This window comes from Camellia sinensis, chromosome 5 (assembly GCF_055761805.1).
Source record: "Camellia sinensis isolate YWXY chromosome 5, ASM5576180v1, whole genome shotgun sequence".
Taxonomy (NCBI): Eukaryota; Viridiplantae; Streptophyta; class Magnoliopsida; order Ericales; family Theaceae; genus Camellia; species Camellia sinensis.
Genome location: NC_138965.1, coordinates 70,488,646 through 70,505,827, shown reverse-complemented (window position 1 = coordinate 70,505,827; position 17,182 = coordinate 70,488,646). Strand labels below are relative to the sequence as shown.

At 41.6% G+C, this 17,182-nt stretch overlaps 1 protein-coding gene across 1 annotated transcript; it reads right to left on the bottom strand.

Moving 5' to 3' along the window:
- Positions 1-15,240: 15,240 nt before the first annotated feature.
- On the bottom strand, positions 15,241-16,590 carry LOC145790126 (uncharacterized). Its single transcript, XM_082867960.1, has 3 exons — positions 16,031-16,590; positions 15,846-15,944; positions 15,241-15,551 (listed from the first exon to the last, which is right to left on the bottom strand). The coding sequence occupies exons 1-3, from the start codon at positions 16,556-16,558 to the stop codon at positions 15,267-15,269; spliced, it is 912 nt and encodes a 303-aa protein (XP_082724086.1). The 5' UTR covers positions 16,559-16,590; the 3' UTR covers positions 15,241-15,266.
- Positions 16,591-17,182: the final 592 nt, after the last annotated feature.

Below are 17,182 nucleotides of genomic sequence, written 5' to 3'. Positions count from 1 at the left end.
TTTGAATGTTATGTTTGGAAAAAGTAAACTAACGAGTTTTTTTGCGTATTAAATTAGAGTGAGTGTTATACTAGAGTGTTACGTTTGGAAAAGTACACTAAGAATTTTTTTTGGATTATAGTTTGAAATTATATATTTGCCCAAATCTTACTAAAGAGTTTTTGTACTCCTATTAAAATATTTAAAGAATCCCACATCCTTTTCGAATATTTGAAGAATCCCATATTTTAAGTCATTTTTGTACTCATTTTGAAATATTTTCCAAATAAAAAAGATTATCATATAAAAATTCATCTCAAATTTGATTCACATACATTGTGTACCTTACCTTTCTAGCACAAAAGAAAAAAAAAAGAGAAGAAAATATATTAGAAATAAGGGCATAACTGTAAATTTAATTTTTAAATAATATATTAAAAGGCAAATTACACTAACAGTCCTTATAGTTTGGGGCTTATGTCACTTTAGTCCCTGACTTTTCAATTATGACACATTTGACTATGAATTTTGAATCTTGTTCCAAATAAGGACAATTAACATACCATTGCTTAATTTCAAGGGCAAAATCGTTAATTTGATAAAATATAAACTAATTTGACAAAAATAAATGTAAAAAAAAATTAAAATTTTTAAAAATTATTTCTACCCACCAAAAATAAAATTATGTAAAATTGAAAAAAATTAAATAAAATTACATGATTAATTTTTAAAAATTAATTTTACATGATCATCATCCAAATACGTAATAAAAATTAATTTTCTAAAAAAAGAAATAAATTGCTAAAAGATTTATCAATTTTATATAATTTTATCTTTAGTAGGTAGAAATAATTTTTAAAATTTTAAAATTAATTTTTTACCATTTATTTTTGTCAAATTAATTTGTATTTTATCAAATTGACAATTTTGCCCTTGAAAAATCCAATAGTATATTCAATTGTCCTTATTTGGAACAATATTCAAAATTCAGGATCAATTGTGTTACAATTGAAAAGTCAGTAACCAAAATGACACAAACTCCAAACTATAGGGACCGTTAGTATAATTCACCCTATATTAAATATACCGTTTCAAAATCAATGGAACTAATTGGTCTATAAAAAAATCTTTAGGATTAAATGAATCACCATTTCTCAATATGGAATTTATAGGTAAATTTTCCTATATTTTGTCCCCTCAACTATAGTTTTCTATTAATTTATCCTCCTGGATTAAAAATTACAACATTAACTCATTTTCTATATAGTTGCCATTTGGCAATTGACTTTTTTAGTTTGTTTTTTGACTTTTTAGTTATTTTAGTTCAAGTTAAAAAGTTTGTTTGGACTGATTTTTTGATTTTTGTGAGAAAAAAATAAAATAATTATGATTTAGATATAACATTTTATTTTATTGACTTTTTAACTTATTTTATCTTTTTGTGTCTAAGGCCTCGTTTGGGAAGGCTATTTTAGTATTTTTTTGGTTTTTGAGCTAAAATATGAGATAAAAAAACTAGTATGTTTGGAATACTTTTTAATCTTTTACAAAAAGATATGCAAAAAGTAGAGAGAAAAGGGAATATTTAACTTTTTGATATAGATTATAGGTTTTTTGATTTTTTTTAGTAACTTTTTGACTTTTAGATTAAAATAAGCATGTGCCAAACGAGACATAATTTAACCAAAAAGCCTATTGCCAAACGAAACTTAATTGTTTTTTAATTTAGACTTTAATAATGAAAATGCCCTTTTAAAAGCCTATTGTCAAATAAAACTTAGTTGTTTTTTTTTTTTTTGTTAATTTAGTCTGTTGTAACTATCACCATATCTATCCTATTTGGTCAAACCATATTAAATTTGGTGTCTTTTAATGGTAATATTGTTCTGGCTCTATTTTTTTATTTTTTCCCTTTATTTATTTTTGGATAAATTATATCGATAGTCCTTACATTTTGTCCTTTTATGTTATTTTGGTCTTTGTCATTTAAGTTAGCTCAATTTTGACCATTAATCTTAAATGTTATATCAATTCGATCTAGTTAATAATGTTAATTAGAATTTTTGAAAAAAAATAGTTACAAATTAGTTGAAGATAACTTGTTAAGTTTAAGAAATTACAATTTTGTTTATAAAAACATAGTTACATATGATTTATGAGTGAATTTTTCATTAAAAAAATTAAAAAATTATAATAAATTAAGATAAAATTATAGATTTAAAATAAAAAGTAAACTAATTAAAATTAAAAAGACCAAATTAATAAGTAACCAATCTGGGCAGGTGTAACTAGGAACGGTAGCTTCCATCAAATTGACAGGCATAAAAGCAAGACGATTGTAAGCTTTTTTCTGTGTTATGTTTTGTTTTGTATGGCACACTTATTTATTTTATTGCATCATTAATTAAGGCAATAATATGAGAGCACAGTTTTGTAGGACTCTCATGTTATTAATTTTTTGATTGGGGCTCTCATATTATTTTTTTTTTTGAACTTTGGACTCTCATATTATTAGCAATCACAATTTGTTCTCTCATATTATTGGTACTATGATTTGTGATAAATTTGATAAATTGAATTATTTATAATTAAGTTATTTTTTTTTGAATGATACATACGAAAGTTTTTATAAAATGAACGATTCAAATTATTAAAATTAAAACTTTTGATGAATCCCACAAACCTAAATCTATACTACCATGCAATAAACTTCCAAATACAAGGGGGCGCCAGAGAGCTTCTCTCTAGTGATTTTCAATGTCCCTCAATGAGGTTTAAAAACACTTCTATAGTGTAGATTTGGATTTTTATATCGAGGAAGAAGGATTTGAGAGTTTCTCTCTTAGTTTTCTGGATACCATTTTAGATTTTCAACCCCCACAATAGTCTCCTCTTCAAAGTAATATATACAAGGGGGAAATGAAGGGGTTTAGTTGAAAAAAGCAAATTTGAAATTCTTTTCCAAATTTTTGTGGATAAAAACTGTGCGTGTCAATTTCTGACCACACTGCCAATCAAGCACTCAGCTGGAGAACACTGACAGAATAGATTAAACCCGAACAACCTGTCATAGAAAGAAGAGATGCCGGTGGTGGTTCGTCCACCCGGGGGCACTCCGACGATCAAGTCAGTTATCTCTCAAAGATAGCAAAAGTGCTTAACTCACTATTCAGAGCATAAGAAGCATACCTTAGACCCATGGGGGTGCCTCTCTTTTATAGCCAACACAAATCTAGTCCTAATAGAAGCCTAACTTCAATGGACTTAGGATTACTGCTAATCTTGGACTTCTAGTAGGATTGGGATAAACTCTTTAAGAGTCTTATTTTTAACCCAAACTGAAGTCTTCTCCCATTCAGGATTGGGATAAACTCTCTAAGGTTGTTGTTCTAATTTCAGATAACCTCGGCTACGTGTTGCTAAATGAAAGGAAGACATGCAAATTACATTGGTCCCTCCCGAGGCGTTTGAGGTGTTCCCCAGGCCTTCCCGTGCATGTTTCACGATTTTGACCTCCGATAGCCAATTTACAAGCTTAAGTGTTCAAAAAATGTATTTTTCGACTAAATTTTCAAACAGGGAGTCCCGTGCTAATTCCGTAAGTTTTCACAACTTACATTGGTCCCTCCGCAAGTGTTTGAGGTGTTCTCTAGGGTTTCTCGTGGCTGTTACACAATTTTGGCCCTCGATGGCCTATTTTCAAGCTTAAGTGTTGGAAAAGTGTATTTTTTTGACTTAGTTTTCAAACTGGAAGTCCTATGCTAGTTCTGTAAGTTTAAACAAGTTACAATGGTCCCTTCTGAGGTGTTTGAGGTGTTCCCCGGGCCTTCTCGTGGTTGTTTCACGATTTTTGGCCCGCGATGGTCTATTTTTAAGCTTAAGTGTTGGAAAAGTGCATTTTTTGACTTAGTTTTCAAACCGGGAGTCTCATGCTAGTTATGTAAGTTTCCATAACTTACATTGGTCCCTCCCGAGGTTTTTGAGGTGTTCCCTGGGCCTTCTCACGGCTGCTACACGATTTTGGCCCCCGAATGACCTATTTTCATGCTTAAGTGTTGGAAAAGTATATTTTTCAACTTAGTTTTCAAACCGGAAGTCTCGTGTTAGTTCTGTAATTTTTCACAACTTACATTGGTCCCTCCCGAGGTGTTTGAGGCGTTCCTCGGGCCTTCTCATCGCTGTTACAGGATTTCAGCCCCCGATGGCCTATTTTCAAGCTTAATTGTTGGAAAAGTGCATTTTTCGACTTAATTTACATACCGGGAGTCTCGTGTTAGTTTCGTAAGTTTCCATAACTTACATTGGTCCCTCCCGAGGTGTTTGAGATTTTTCCTAGGCCTTCTCATGGTTGTTACGCGATTTTGGCCCCCGATGGCCTATTTTCAAGCTTAAGTGTTGGAAAAGTGCTGTTTTTTTACTTAGTTTTTAAATCGAGAGTCCCGTGCTAGTACCATAAGTTTTCACAACTTACATTGGTCTCTCTTGAGGTGTTTGAGGTGTTCCCGGGCTTTCTCCTGGCTGTTACACTATTTTGGCCCCCGATAACCTATTTTCAAGCTTAAGTGTTGAAAAAGTGCATTTTTCAACTTAGTTTTCAAACTGGGAGTCCCGTGCTAGTTCCGTAAGTTTCCACAACTGACATTGGTCCCTCCCGAGGTGTTTGAGGTGTTCCCCATGCCTTCTCATGGTTGTTACACAATTTTGGAACCGATGGCCTATTTTCAAGCTTAAGTATTGGAAAAGTGCATTTTTTGACTTAGTTTTCAAACCAGGAGTCCTGTTCTAGTTTCATAATTTTCCGCAACTTATATTGGTCCCTCCCAAGGTGTTTGAGGTGTTTGAGGTGTTCGAGCTCGGTTGGTCATATATTTTTTTTAATGCTCCAAGAAACCTTCAAAAGAGAACAAATTAGGAGTATAATTACACATGCAACACACTTATGCGAATCTCATTTACAAGTATAAGTGTAAAAAATACCTTTCAATTGGGTACATCCATCGATATTGTACGAGTCCTCCAAGGATAGCCTCGCGAGGCAAATGAACAACCAAGTGGATCATCACATTAAAGAAGGCTGGAGGAAAGATCTTTTCAAGCTTGCTTAAAATGCGTATTATACTTTCCTCTAATTTCACTAGTTCGCTTCGCCTTAGTGTCCTAGAGCATAGGTTTTGGAAGAAATTGCCTAACTCAAAAAGTGTTGTGCTAATTTCTTTATCCACGTAACGACGCATTCTAATGGGAAGAATTCTTTGTATAAGTACATGGCAGTAATGACTTTTTAGGCCTGTTAGTCTACCATTTCTTGCATTCATTGATTTGGATATGTTTGCCGCATACCCATCTGGATAATTGACAGTTTTTAAAAATTCAAAGAAACCCTCCCTCTCTGCAAGTGTCAATGAAAAGCTTGCTCGAGGCTTGACATATGACCCATCAGGTCGTTGCATTAGCCATAGCTCTTTCCTTATACCCATATCTTCCAAGTCTAACCGTGCCTTGTTTGTGTCCTTGTTCTTTCCATCAATGCCTAACATAGTTCCGAAAACATTTTCACTAAATTTTTTCTCCATATGCATGACATCAATGTTGTGTCAAAGTTTTCGCTTCTTCTAATAGGGTAGCTCATACAAGATGCTTACCTTTGTCCAATTAGGGGCTTGACATGGCATTTTCTATTACTTGGATGCTTTCCATATATGACACTTGTTATGTTGTCCAATTGGTCTTATATTTTTTCCACCGACAACTCCAAAGATCTCTTCCGTTTCTCAATCTTACCATTGTAAGCCCTACTTTTTCGCCTTTCTGGGTGGTCCTCAGGCAAGTAACATTGATGGTTAGTGTACCCCGTCTTACTTCTCAAAGATTCAAAATATGGTTCATCATTGCAAGTGTAACAAGAATAATGACCCTTTGTTCTCCACCCAGATATGTCACCAAATGTAGGCCAATAGTGTATTGTCCATAACAAAGCTGCATGCATTCGAAAAGTCTCATTGGTGAAGGCATCGTAAGTTAGTGCACCATTTGTCCATAACTCATTCAAGTCATCCACCAATGGTCGCATGTAGATGTCAATGTCAATCTCTGTTTGGGATTCTCCAGGAATAAGTAATGACATCAAACAAAATGGATCCTTCATAACCAACCAAGGTGGGAAGTTGTATGGAATGAGTATGACAGGCCACAAACTGTAAGAGTTGTTCATGTTCCCAAAAGGGTTAAACCCATTAACGGCCAACCCTAGCCTCACATTTTGAGGCTCCAAGGCAAACTCGGGATGTTGTGCATCGAATTCCTTCCACTCATCACTGTCAGTGGGATGCCTCAATATCTCGTCGTCCACTCATTTGTCTTTGTACCATCTTATGTCCTCAGCCCTCTTCCTTGACATGTACAATCTTTTCAACTTTGGTGTCAAAGAAAAGTATTGCAATACTTTATGGGGGATCTTTTTACCCCTTCCACGATTGATCTTGTATCTAGATGTCTTACAAGTCAGACATTTATCTAGTGTTGCATTCTCCTTCCAAAATAATACACAATCATTTATGCAAGCATCAATGAGCTCATATGACAAGCCCAAGTCATGTAGTATTTTCTTAGCTTCATAAGTTGACTTTGGAACCAAATTTTCTTTCGGTAAAAGTCTACTTAAAAACTTTAGCATCATGTCAACTGACTTATTGCTCCAATGATTTGTTACTTCATATTAAGCACCTCGATCACAAACTTCAACAAAGTATAATTTGTACAATTTGGAAACATTTCAAGCTTGGCATCAGCCAACAACTGATCAAAAGTTCTCACTTCCTCCCATTGGATTGTATCAGTCGATTCCCATCTTATTCGATCTTCCACTAAGGCTTGTAGACACCCCATTTTTGACCGTCCTCAAGACTTGGACGTCACCGTTTGAACACTCGGTGATTATCCATGTTTGTGTTCGTTTGGAGTTCCCGGAGGTCTCGGCTCGCGCGCCCCGCCTCAGGATCCCCGAACTCGACCGTTTAGTGTCTGGTTTTGCACCAAACACTTGCATCTTGCCTTTGAGAGGCAGGTTGGGGCTTGTAGACCATCCCCACCCATCACCGGCAGTGGCTAGATGCCACCGGCTGGTTTTTGCTGCAACCGGCAATTTAGTTTGCCGGTCGGCACTATTTGTTGCCGGTCAGCACTTTTTTGTGCCGGTCGGCACTTTGTTTGGCCAAGATGGCATTTTTTGCCGGCCGATTGCTGTTCATCTGCTTTTGTAGATATTTTAGGACAGCTGTATTGATTTTGCTCCCCTCCATACACGTGTATGGAGGGATCTCCCTCTTACAAAGCTTGTCTTGTAAGCTTTACAAGAGGCATATAGAGAGGAACTCTCTCTAAGGCAAAGAAAAGAGGCTTTAGACATTTGAGGGAGAGAAAAGACAGAGGAGAGCTCTGGTTTTTCCTAGGGTTAGGATTAGATACACTCTCTATCTCTCTTTCCCTCTTTATTTGCACACTAGGTGTTTTGTGTCTCACTATTGCACACAAACACCTAGTGTTTCACCTTCCTCTTGGAGCTGAGGTTCTAAAGAGTGTGTTTTGAAGTTTTGGTGTTGGATTCAAGCCAAAGGAGGCCATTGGAGCACCATTGTTGAAGAGGACTACAAGGGTAAGAAACTAGTCCCTTTTTCCCCCATTTTTGCATTGATTTTCTACTAGTCTTAGAGCTGTTTTTGTGATTATTGTATAACATAAAAAAGTTTTTTTTTAAGCCCTCTTTATTGTTTATTAAGAGTGTTTTGTTGTTTGAGGGGTGTTGACCACCCTTAGGCCTCAAAAGGCCTCATTTTGAGCCATTTTGTGCTAGCTCCGGGATTTTGGTGTTGAGGTCTCTTCACCACTGAAATCTTGAGGGATTTCAGTGGTGAAGATGATGCTTTGAAGTCCCAAGAAGGAGAGGGCTACCCCCTCTCCTTGTTGTCCTTGAAAAGGGCATATTTTGGCCTCTAAAGGAAGCCTATGCTTGAGTGTGTGTTGAGCATGTTTGGTTTGTTTTTCATGCTTATATATCCATAATATAACATGATTTCAAGTTGGTTTTGGAACTTCATGCATGTTTAGCATAGTTGCCATGTAATGCCTTATTTGTGCCTTAACATGTTCTAGGTTGTTAGCCTTTGTTGGAGCATGTTTTAGGCTTGCATTTGTGAAGATTATGTGCTTATTTTGCCATGATTTAGCTCTGTCCATAATCGTTTGGGTTGATCTTTGCATGCATTATATAGCTCCTTTGTATTTGGGCTTGTTGGCCTTGAGTATGTGCATGTGTAGCATGCCATCTTTGCATTGTTTTGATGATTTGGAATCATCCTACATGCTATTTCAGTCCCATTTCCATGCTTGTTGGATTGCCTTGCATGTCTCTTTAATGCTTTGAAAGCATGTGTTGCAATGCTCCATGTTTTGGCCATGGTGTATGCCTTTGTATTTGGGCCACTTAGATGCCATCTAAGGAGTCCTTTGGCCTTGTTTTAACATGCTAAAAATCTGTTTTTAGTTGTTTAATGCATGCCATGTTTGGTCATGATAAGTGTAGTTCAATGCATTATTGATTTGCCTTGAACACTTGGACTACTCTTTGCATGTTTTGGCTTGATTTATAACTTGATTTGGCATCATTTTATAACATGATTTTAGGGCTCATGTTGCATGCTAATTAGTCCATGATCCCTCCTTTCAAGTGTGCTTGAATGTTGTTTGATTTGTGCTTAAGTGTTGGCCCTTATGTGCATGTGTGCGTGCATGCCATTCAGCCTTCATTTTATAGCACTTTGGCCATTGTTTTAGGCCTTATTAGAGCTGCCTAATTCATGCATAAGTTCATCTTGCCATCCATTTGCATTGCCATATGTATGCTTGTATGCTTGCATAAGTGTTTTGCCATGCCACGTTGCATCCTTAGCTTGTATGCCTAGGTTGCATTGCATCTTGCATGCATGCCTTGTTCCTTGAATTGGTGATAGGAATTGGGCCTAATTTGTTTGATTGGTTTGCATGCATTTGAAACCAAAGTTGCATGCTTGGTTCCTTGGGCCATCATGCATGGAAATGCGTGATTGGTGGCCCGAGAACCGAGGCACATGTCCCTTTGAGTCATTACAATGATAAGAGACATGGTTGATGCATACATGCCTTGAAATATGCTGCCATGCCTTGTTTTGCCCTCTGTTGCTGTGAGTTGCAGGTTCTGCAGGAATACTCTGCCGACCGGCAGTGTAATGTGCCGACCGGCACAATTTTCTCTGCCGACAGACCCTATTTTGTGCCGATGGCCATACTACACTGCCGGTGGAAGTTTCATTCAGCCGGTGATGATCCCCTCTGTCCAAGGATGCAGTCCTGAGGTTTTGACAGCCTCCAGAGGAGGAAAGGGAGGAAAACAGAGGCGGCTTGCGCATGGTGGCACGCTTCCCGAGGCGTTTTCCTGCTTTAATTAATTAGTTAATTTGTTAATTAATTAATTTGTAATATTTAATTAGCTTGCGTAGTTAATTAATTTGTAATATTTATTTGGTCCCTCCGAGCGAGGGCAAATCTGTAATAAGCGTGTGTGGGTGGTGTGAATGTCTTCCAATCCCCACTTCTTTCCTCCCTTTTATTTACCTGCTTATGATGGTAGATTAGGGCACATTTATTTTAGCATACCTTATGCTATGCATGCGTGCATTCATGCATTTGTTGACATGCATTAGGCTCGGAACATCATGCTAACTGCATCAGTACTTCAATTCCAAATTGAATATGTGATAATTGTGCATTTTCACATGACATGTCTAGGATTAGCCGAGCCTATCTTAGCGACATTTTGTATGCGATGCATTAGGCACTTCACATGGACTTGGATCATGCATGTTTGCTAACAAGTTCTTTGTTTTGGCACGGAGTACTAGGTAAGTATTTCCGCTTTAGCATATCGCATGAGTGTGAATGTTACCATAACAGCATGCTTAACATGTGGCTAGATGCTTATGTGTTAAACTGTTTTGAATGCCTGTGGGTGAAGGTTGGATTGTTTGAGTTGGAAAAACTCGTTGAAATCCGTATTTTAGCCTACTTGCGAGTAGCAAATTCCAAAGCATTTTCAAACCGAACGGATATGCAATGTTTATTTCCAAATTAGGCAATCTAGTCTATACTTGTTTGCTGTGCGCATAACATAGTAATTCTAGGCTGATAATCGGAATAAGAACACATAAAGTTTTTAAAAACGGATATCACGGTTAGTAGAGGCCGGTCTTCGGACCGGGCGAAAGGGGGTGCTCATAGCTGACCTTCCCCGATCGTACCCAAGCTCCCGAGCCGAGACAACTCCGGTGATGACGGACATGTGGCCTTCGGCACCGAGTCAGGGTTTCCTAAATTCCCCCATTTTAAAATATTTAGGTGGTGACTCTGTATCTGGCAAAGCAGTCCATGTTTGGCACTACTTTTTCAAAAATCTGTTTCTCAAAATGATTTGCCAGATTTGGACTCTTTGGTTCAGATTAAGAACCGTGACACAAGTCGAGTCCGAACTGTAGCACGAGCTCCAACGAGGGCGCTGTTACAGTTTCTGGCGACTCTGCTGGGGAGTTTAGAGAGCTTGACTCGAACTCGTGATATCCTGTTTTGACTTCATTTATGTGTTTCTTTGCATTGCATGTGCATTGGTGCGCCTAGGAACACAGTGTTTGCCATCTGCCATTCCTGAACGGTTTGCCGGAGGCTTGTCTTGTCAAGGCATTTCCATAAGGCTGACCGGCTATGGGCTCTGACAGTATGGGAACACAAACCCCGGTTTTACCGGGACACCCTTTTTGACCATTCGACCTAGTTCATATTCGGATCCATAGTGACCATTCCAAATTAGGACAGGCTGCTTACCCGATGTTAGGTTGTTTGAAACCGCTGTGTGCGTAGTGAAACCCTAGCTCCTGACAAAATAGGACAGGGAAACTTTACCCCAACATAGGGGTGTTTTGTTCTCTTTACTTGCTATGTGCTTTTAGAGTGCTGCTCCACAGGAATGCACGTGTCAGTTTGCAAGTCAGAGTATCTAACCTGGGGACACCAGTATCAGTATCAGTTGTGAGAATCAGTTATCCGCGGGTATCAGATTCAGTATTTTGGGAACAGTGATTTTTGGGAACAGTGATCAGCAGTAGGGTACAGTTGTTTGGCTACACCCGTGATTGATCAGTTTGGGCTGAAATGCTGTCTGTTTTTCTTTCAAGGTTCAGAGAGTTGCAGAGTTGATATAGAACAGCCAGTGTCTCCCCTTTGCTGAGGCAAGATTTATGGCGACACAAAGTTCAGAAGAAATTGTGGTTATGACAGCCGCACCGGAGCAGGGAACCACTCCGCAGAGTGAGGCCAGCATCAGTATGTCACACCCGCCCAGGATGCCCGTTGTGCACCCGGTTTGGGCTCCCCAGTTATACCAGGCTCGTGAGCCCACCACCTTCGAATTGATGGGGATGATAGGCGATCTCCAAAGGTCTGTGGCAGACCTCGCCTATGGAATGTCGGCTTCACCGCCAGCGGCGCCGTACGCCGGGAATTTTGTACCACAGGAGCCCCCGCTACTGGGGCGGATTGTGATAGAGCTCAGCTAGCCAGAGGTGGCTTCCGGCTATAGCTACGACATGTCAGCACCAACCCAGACCCTCGATCAGGCTGAGGCCAAAGGAAAGGACAAGGCAAAGGTAGACGCCGACCCTATTGAGCAACTGCTGTGGGCAGTCGAGGCTTTGAAGGCCAGAGGGATGAACAAGCAACAAACATCTGCAATAGCGACCAAAGCTGTAGATGATGCTTTCCCCGCTCCAACCAAGGGCAGTTCAAGCCAGACAGAAAACCGGGATGGGCCCCGTCATGCCCAGACAATTCCAGTAGCTCCCAACCCTGCACCGGGGAAGGTTCAAAAAGCCAAGGCAGCGCCGGCTGATCCTTTCGCCAGCGCATCTGGCAAGAATCCTCAAAATACAAAGTACCTGCCCCGAGGGCGCAGGGTCTTTCACGACCTCCACATGCCTTTGTCTAGGGCATTGTTAATATTGGCAAAGAACAGGCATCTTAAGCCTTTGGAGCCCCGGCCACTCCCGAAGAATCTCCCCGCCACTCATGATGCTACCTTGTACTGCGCGTACCATCAACAGTCCGGTCACAGTACCGATGGATGTTCCCGCCTTCGTCATGAAGTGCAGGATTTGATTGATAACAAGGTTATCCTACCACCCACCTCAGGCAAGCCCGTCACCACTCAGTTGTTGGATTTCGAGGGCTCAGATACTGCGAGTATGTAAAGTGAACCGCCTGCGGGCAACATTTGGTACATTTTTGGATGAAGCGTCTGGCACGCATTTTTGAGCATCGGTGAAACCGAGTTTTGTAAATCTTGGCTTAGATGTCGAGTCAGTCTTTTGTTTTGAGTCTGTCTCTTTGTTTTGAGTCAGTCTTTTTTTGCTTAAGGGTCTGTCTTGTTGTATCGAGTCAGTCCCCGTTGTATATAATACTAGGTGATTCTGGGGTTGTTGTCCCGAACGCCATTTTGTTATTATTTGTTTTTGTTTTGAGTCTGTTTCTGCCGAGGGGCCAGTTGCACCAACAAAGCCGATTGAAACAGCTGTTGCTATCTCAACCTTCATGCTTGCTTTCAGCATAAGTGCCAGAGAATTTGATTGGGCTGACAGTACATCTCGCCTGCTCTCCTGCGCGCCAAACTCATTGCATTAACCTAATTTTTTTCAACAAAACAAACTTTTTGAACACTGCGGTGATGAAAACGAAGAGGAAGGAATTCCTCGGGTTTTGTAAAATTTTGATCATTTTGAGAGAAAGAGAGGCGTGCTAAGTCTTTTTATGAATAAAGCCATGCTTGTCGGCATGAGTACTGAGAAGGACCCTGGCCTGATCCAGATTGGTTCCACACTATCTTCGGCACGAGCGACTTCTCGCTTCCTTAAAAACTTTCAAAAACAAATATTTTACGCGGCCCTGCGAAGACCTGTGTGGAATCGCTCTTGAGATTGCGCAGCCTAGGATCGCTCTCAGCCTCAAGATTCAACCTATTTGTTTTCCGAGTTTGAACCCTTTCAGAATGTTCAGAAAGCTCAACGGACAAACGCCATGAAAGGCCCGTGTGGCCAGTTTTGAGGTAGCCTTCTATCAAGAAGCATCAAGGCCGAATCAGAAGGAGTAGATCTCGCCGGGAGAAGCTCGTAGAGTAACCCTGATGGATTCTCCGCAAATCAGTGCAACAGCCGTTCTCCTAGACACAGAGAGGCTTCAATTTCAAGAAACCATTTGGCATGGACTTGCTACACTTTTACCCTTTGAGAGGCTCGCTGGGCTGAAAACCCGGAAGGGCGGTCCAGGCAAAAGTTAGAGCAAGAGAAAAATAGAAAAAGAAAAAAAAGAGAAAAAAGAAAGATTGAGAAAAAAAAAGAAAAAGAAAGAGAAAAAGAAATAGAAAATGAAAAGAAGCTCGCAAGGTCGAAAACCCGCATTGGGCGCCTTGGCAAAAATGAGAGCCTAAAAAAGTGAAGGTTAAAATACCCGAGTGGACCTTAACCAGAACTACGTAAGGCTTGATTCCCATGTTTGGGATACGTAGGCAACTTCATCATGAAGTGCAGCCCCCAACGCTTTCATAGCGTCTCAGTCCATGCAATGGTTTCGATTTCATCCCAAGGTCCAGTTGCCAACACCTTCCAAGGTGACTGTGTCCATATATTTGTTGTGACCGTCTTCGTCATCGCTGTGTCCAAGAGATCAACCACCGCCAATGAAGACTGTCTGCGGATTGCTGCGGCACCATCCCAAACAAGGGGCAACTTTCCGTTGCCACCACCCGCCGCGAGCCGCCATTCAAACTAGGGGCAACTTTCCGTTGCCTCCCACCCTCCTTCAAACCAGGGGCAATTTTCCATTGCCTCCGATCCGAGGTTGTGCATCTCGAAGGGTAAGTTTCATGCTTGTTGATCATCAGCTGTTTGAAAAATAGTTTTTGAGAATTTTTACTGAGGTTGACTATTTTCTCGAAAACTATCTCATTTTCCAAAACTGGACCATTGTCTTGGACCCCAAAAGGAAAATTTTCAGTGCTCATAGCCTAACTTGCATGATTTCAAATCAAAAATTGAACAAGTACGTTAATCCGACTCTCGTTTTGATCGAAACCGTTTTAGTAGAAAGCAAAAACGAAAGAATGGTTAAAATGATGAACTAGGGGCACAGTTGAGTCAGGCATTCTGTCTTTCCCCCGTCATCAACATACTTGCCAGAAGAGCGCTCTGCCTGCCGGAAGAATAGCTGTGAGCTAACGGCATCGGGCGTGAACCCACACCTTGCTATTTATCCATCAATCACCCCGGGGAGGGATGAAAAATGAGAGAATGAATAATAGAGAGGTGTGAGTTGAGAGAAAAGAGAGGAAAAGGGTTTTGAGAGAAAATCCGAGCTTGAGAGTTGAATGATGTGAAGATCACAAATGAGAAAGGGTGGGAAACAATACCCAGATTGAACTGGCTCCTCGTGGTCCGAGGTCCCCCATCTTCGTTTACGCGTCTGTGTGTCGTGTCTCTTTCATTTGACGGTCTCGTCTTTTGTTTTGAGTCTCTCCCGAGCGTGTCTCGTTGTGTTTAGGTCGTGTACCTCTTTGTTTAAGTCCTCCCCGATGTGTTCAGTGGTAGGCTCGATATCCCGGTTTGAAAAACCCTCATTTGATTTCAAAAATCATTTATGCTCAGGATGCCGTGCCATTCTCTACGTTCGAGCATATTTCGACTCCAACCGGTTCCGTCTTTGAGCTCCGTCTTGTCAGATTGGACCGTTTGTTCAGAGTTTGCTGTGTGTAGAATGAACCGAATGCTGTGTTTTGGGCTGTATGCAGATCAATCCCCAATAGAGTAAGGGCTGTGTGTTCAAGAATCAGGCAGTGGGTTGCTTGGGTGTATTTTGTTGTTGGCTGTTCAAGTTATCTGATTATTACAGTGCAAGTGTTCAATTTTCAGACAACCAATCAGTTCCGTTTACATTGAGGTGTAACATGATGAGATGCGATGCAATGCATGAGATGTGTAAGTGTAAACACTTTTTCAGATAAAAAGTCCGTTTCATTTCATTATCTTTTCAAGTGTACAAGTTTTGGAAACAAAAATCTGCCTGCGGCAGTACAAGGTAATCTATTTACCAACAAAAAGAAAAGTAGAAAGAAAGAAAAAATAGCAAAAATCTGCATCTGTGTCCAGCGACTCCAAGGGCTGTCAGTCCGTCCTGGTCCTCTTCCTGGACGAAGGTCCAGAAGCATCGTCAGCGTCTTCGTCAGAGCCCGAGCTAGAACCGTCTCCGGTCTCCTCCTCCGATGACCCTGCCTCTGCCTCTGACTCATCGTCGTCGTCGTCGTCCGGAACTGGAGCTCGCGAGCTACTCCCGACGTGAGTACGCCCACCCCTAGTGCGGGGAAATATCCTGCCCTCCTCGTCTCTCCCCCGAGCAGGGACAGAAGGTCTAGCTGGAGCACCTCCTGCCATGGGAATCTGGAAAGGAGGCTGAAAAAGTACACAAAAGTGAAATGCATCAGTATACTGTAGACAGTTTATCAGTGCAGAATGCAATGTTGAATGCAGTGTATGAATGCCGTGGGCAGTTTATCAGTGCAGAATGCAGTGTGTGAATACAGTGTATGAATGTCATGAGCAGTTTATCAGTACAGAGTACAGTGCAGAATGCAGTGTATGCAGTGTATCAGATGCTGCGAGATCAGTATGTCGGGTGTTGTGCCGTGCATCAGATTATACAAAGCAGTGTATGAATGGTTTGAGGCCAGTGTCAGAAGGACGTACCGGTATGCTGTAGACAGCCAGGAGGTCAAATGTCCGCTGGAGCATCCCCATCATCGAGGCATTCATCGCCAACGACTGACGGGTGTACTCAGAAGAAGCCTGCAAAGGTATCAGATGCATTAGTATTCTGTGGAATATCAAGTAAACTGAAATGAAATAACTGTATGAAGTGCAGTGATACATACCGGCGGAAGGTCGGGGACGTCAATGAACTCATGACCAGCCGGTGGAGGGGCGAAGGGGATCTGATAGGTCGCCCCACCCTGCCCCTGGAAAGTCAGTACAGCAGGTAGGGCAGGCCAGCCAGCTCCTCGTCCACCCCGCACTCCGCCCCTGCCACGGACCCGGGCCCTCCTCGAAGATCCAGCCCCTGCTCCCGCTCCGGCCCCAGCCGCCGATGCTACAGGCCTGGCCCCCTCTGCTCGACGACCGCTCAAGGGGCGCATCAGGTACGTCCGCACGTACTCCTGATAGTCGCCGGTGCCTCGGAAGCCGGCCTCCTCCCAGCCGATGGAGTAATCATCCAGCTGCTCAGGGGTCAGCCCCTCGGTCTCCCTCATCTCTGCAGGAGGGTGAACCGGGACTATCTGCTCAGGTAACCCGCAGGTCTGGCGTAGAAAACGCTCCCCCAGGTACCAAGCCCGACAGACAGGGCCCTCAAGCAGAATCCGGAAACGCGAGGTCTCCTCAGCACCAGGGAACCGACCCCGCATCGCCGACGGCAGCGAAGCCCATGGCCGCCATGTGATCTGAAAGTGACACACAGTTTGTTATCTACTGTTATTGAAATATGCAGTGGGAAAGCGAAGCTAAATGAACTGAAAGTAAAGCATACCTTAGCCGGGGTGATGTTGTCGAAATATCGGCGGAAGAAGCCGAATGTCTCCCGTGGTCGCCGGGTGCATCTCCCGTCAAAGCGAATCGAGAAGGGAACAGCCGGAGGAGGCTCCGCAACTGGTACAGGTGCAAGCCTAGGGAAGTAGGCGTAAACCCACAGCTGCAAAACAGATGTCAGTATGGCCATCAGATAAAGCAGGATATACAGAATAAAGCAGAAATGGCAGAGCCGTGTGTTGAGCCGTGTATTGTGTACAGTGTACAGTGTGAGCAGTGTACAGTCAGTGTAAAGCAGAATGTATGTGTGTGCCGTGTGTACAGTATACAGTGAGTGTAAAGCAGACCGCAGTGTGTGCAGTGTACAGAGTACAGAAAGTACGAGACAGAAATGAAAAGCGGAGAAGAAATGTACCTCCCAAGCCCGCCAGTAACCTCCGAGCAGCTGGCCGCTGCCGCGAGAAGCCGAGCTCATATAGCCGTACAGGGTGGCTAGAGCAGCA

Bases quoted from the DNA above. Each gene is read 5' to 3' on its own strand.
- LOC145790126 (XM_082867960.1), bottom strand. From the start codon at position 16,558: ATGCGGGGTCGGTTCCCTGGTGCTGAGGAGACCTCGCGTTTCCGGATT. The intron at 15,945-16,030 runs GTATGTATCACT...ATACCTTTGCAG, and splicing joins ACGTCCCCGACCTTCCGCCG to GCTTCTTCTGAGTACACCCG. The intron at 15,552-15,845 runs GTACGTCCTTCT...GTACTTTTTCAG, and splicing joins TGGCTGTCTACAGCATACCG to CCTCCTTTCCAGATTCCCAT.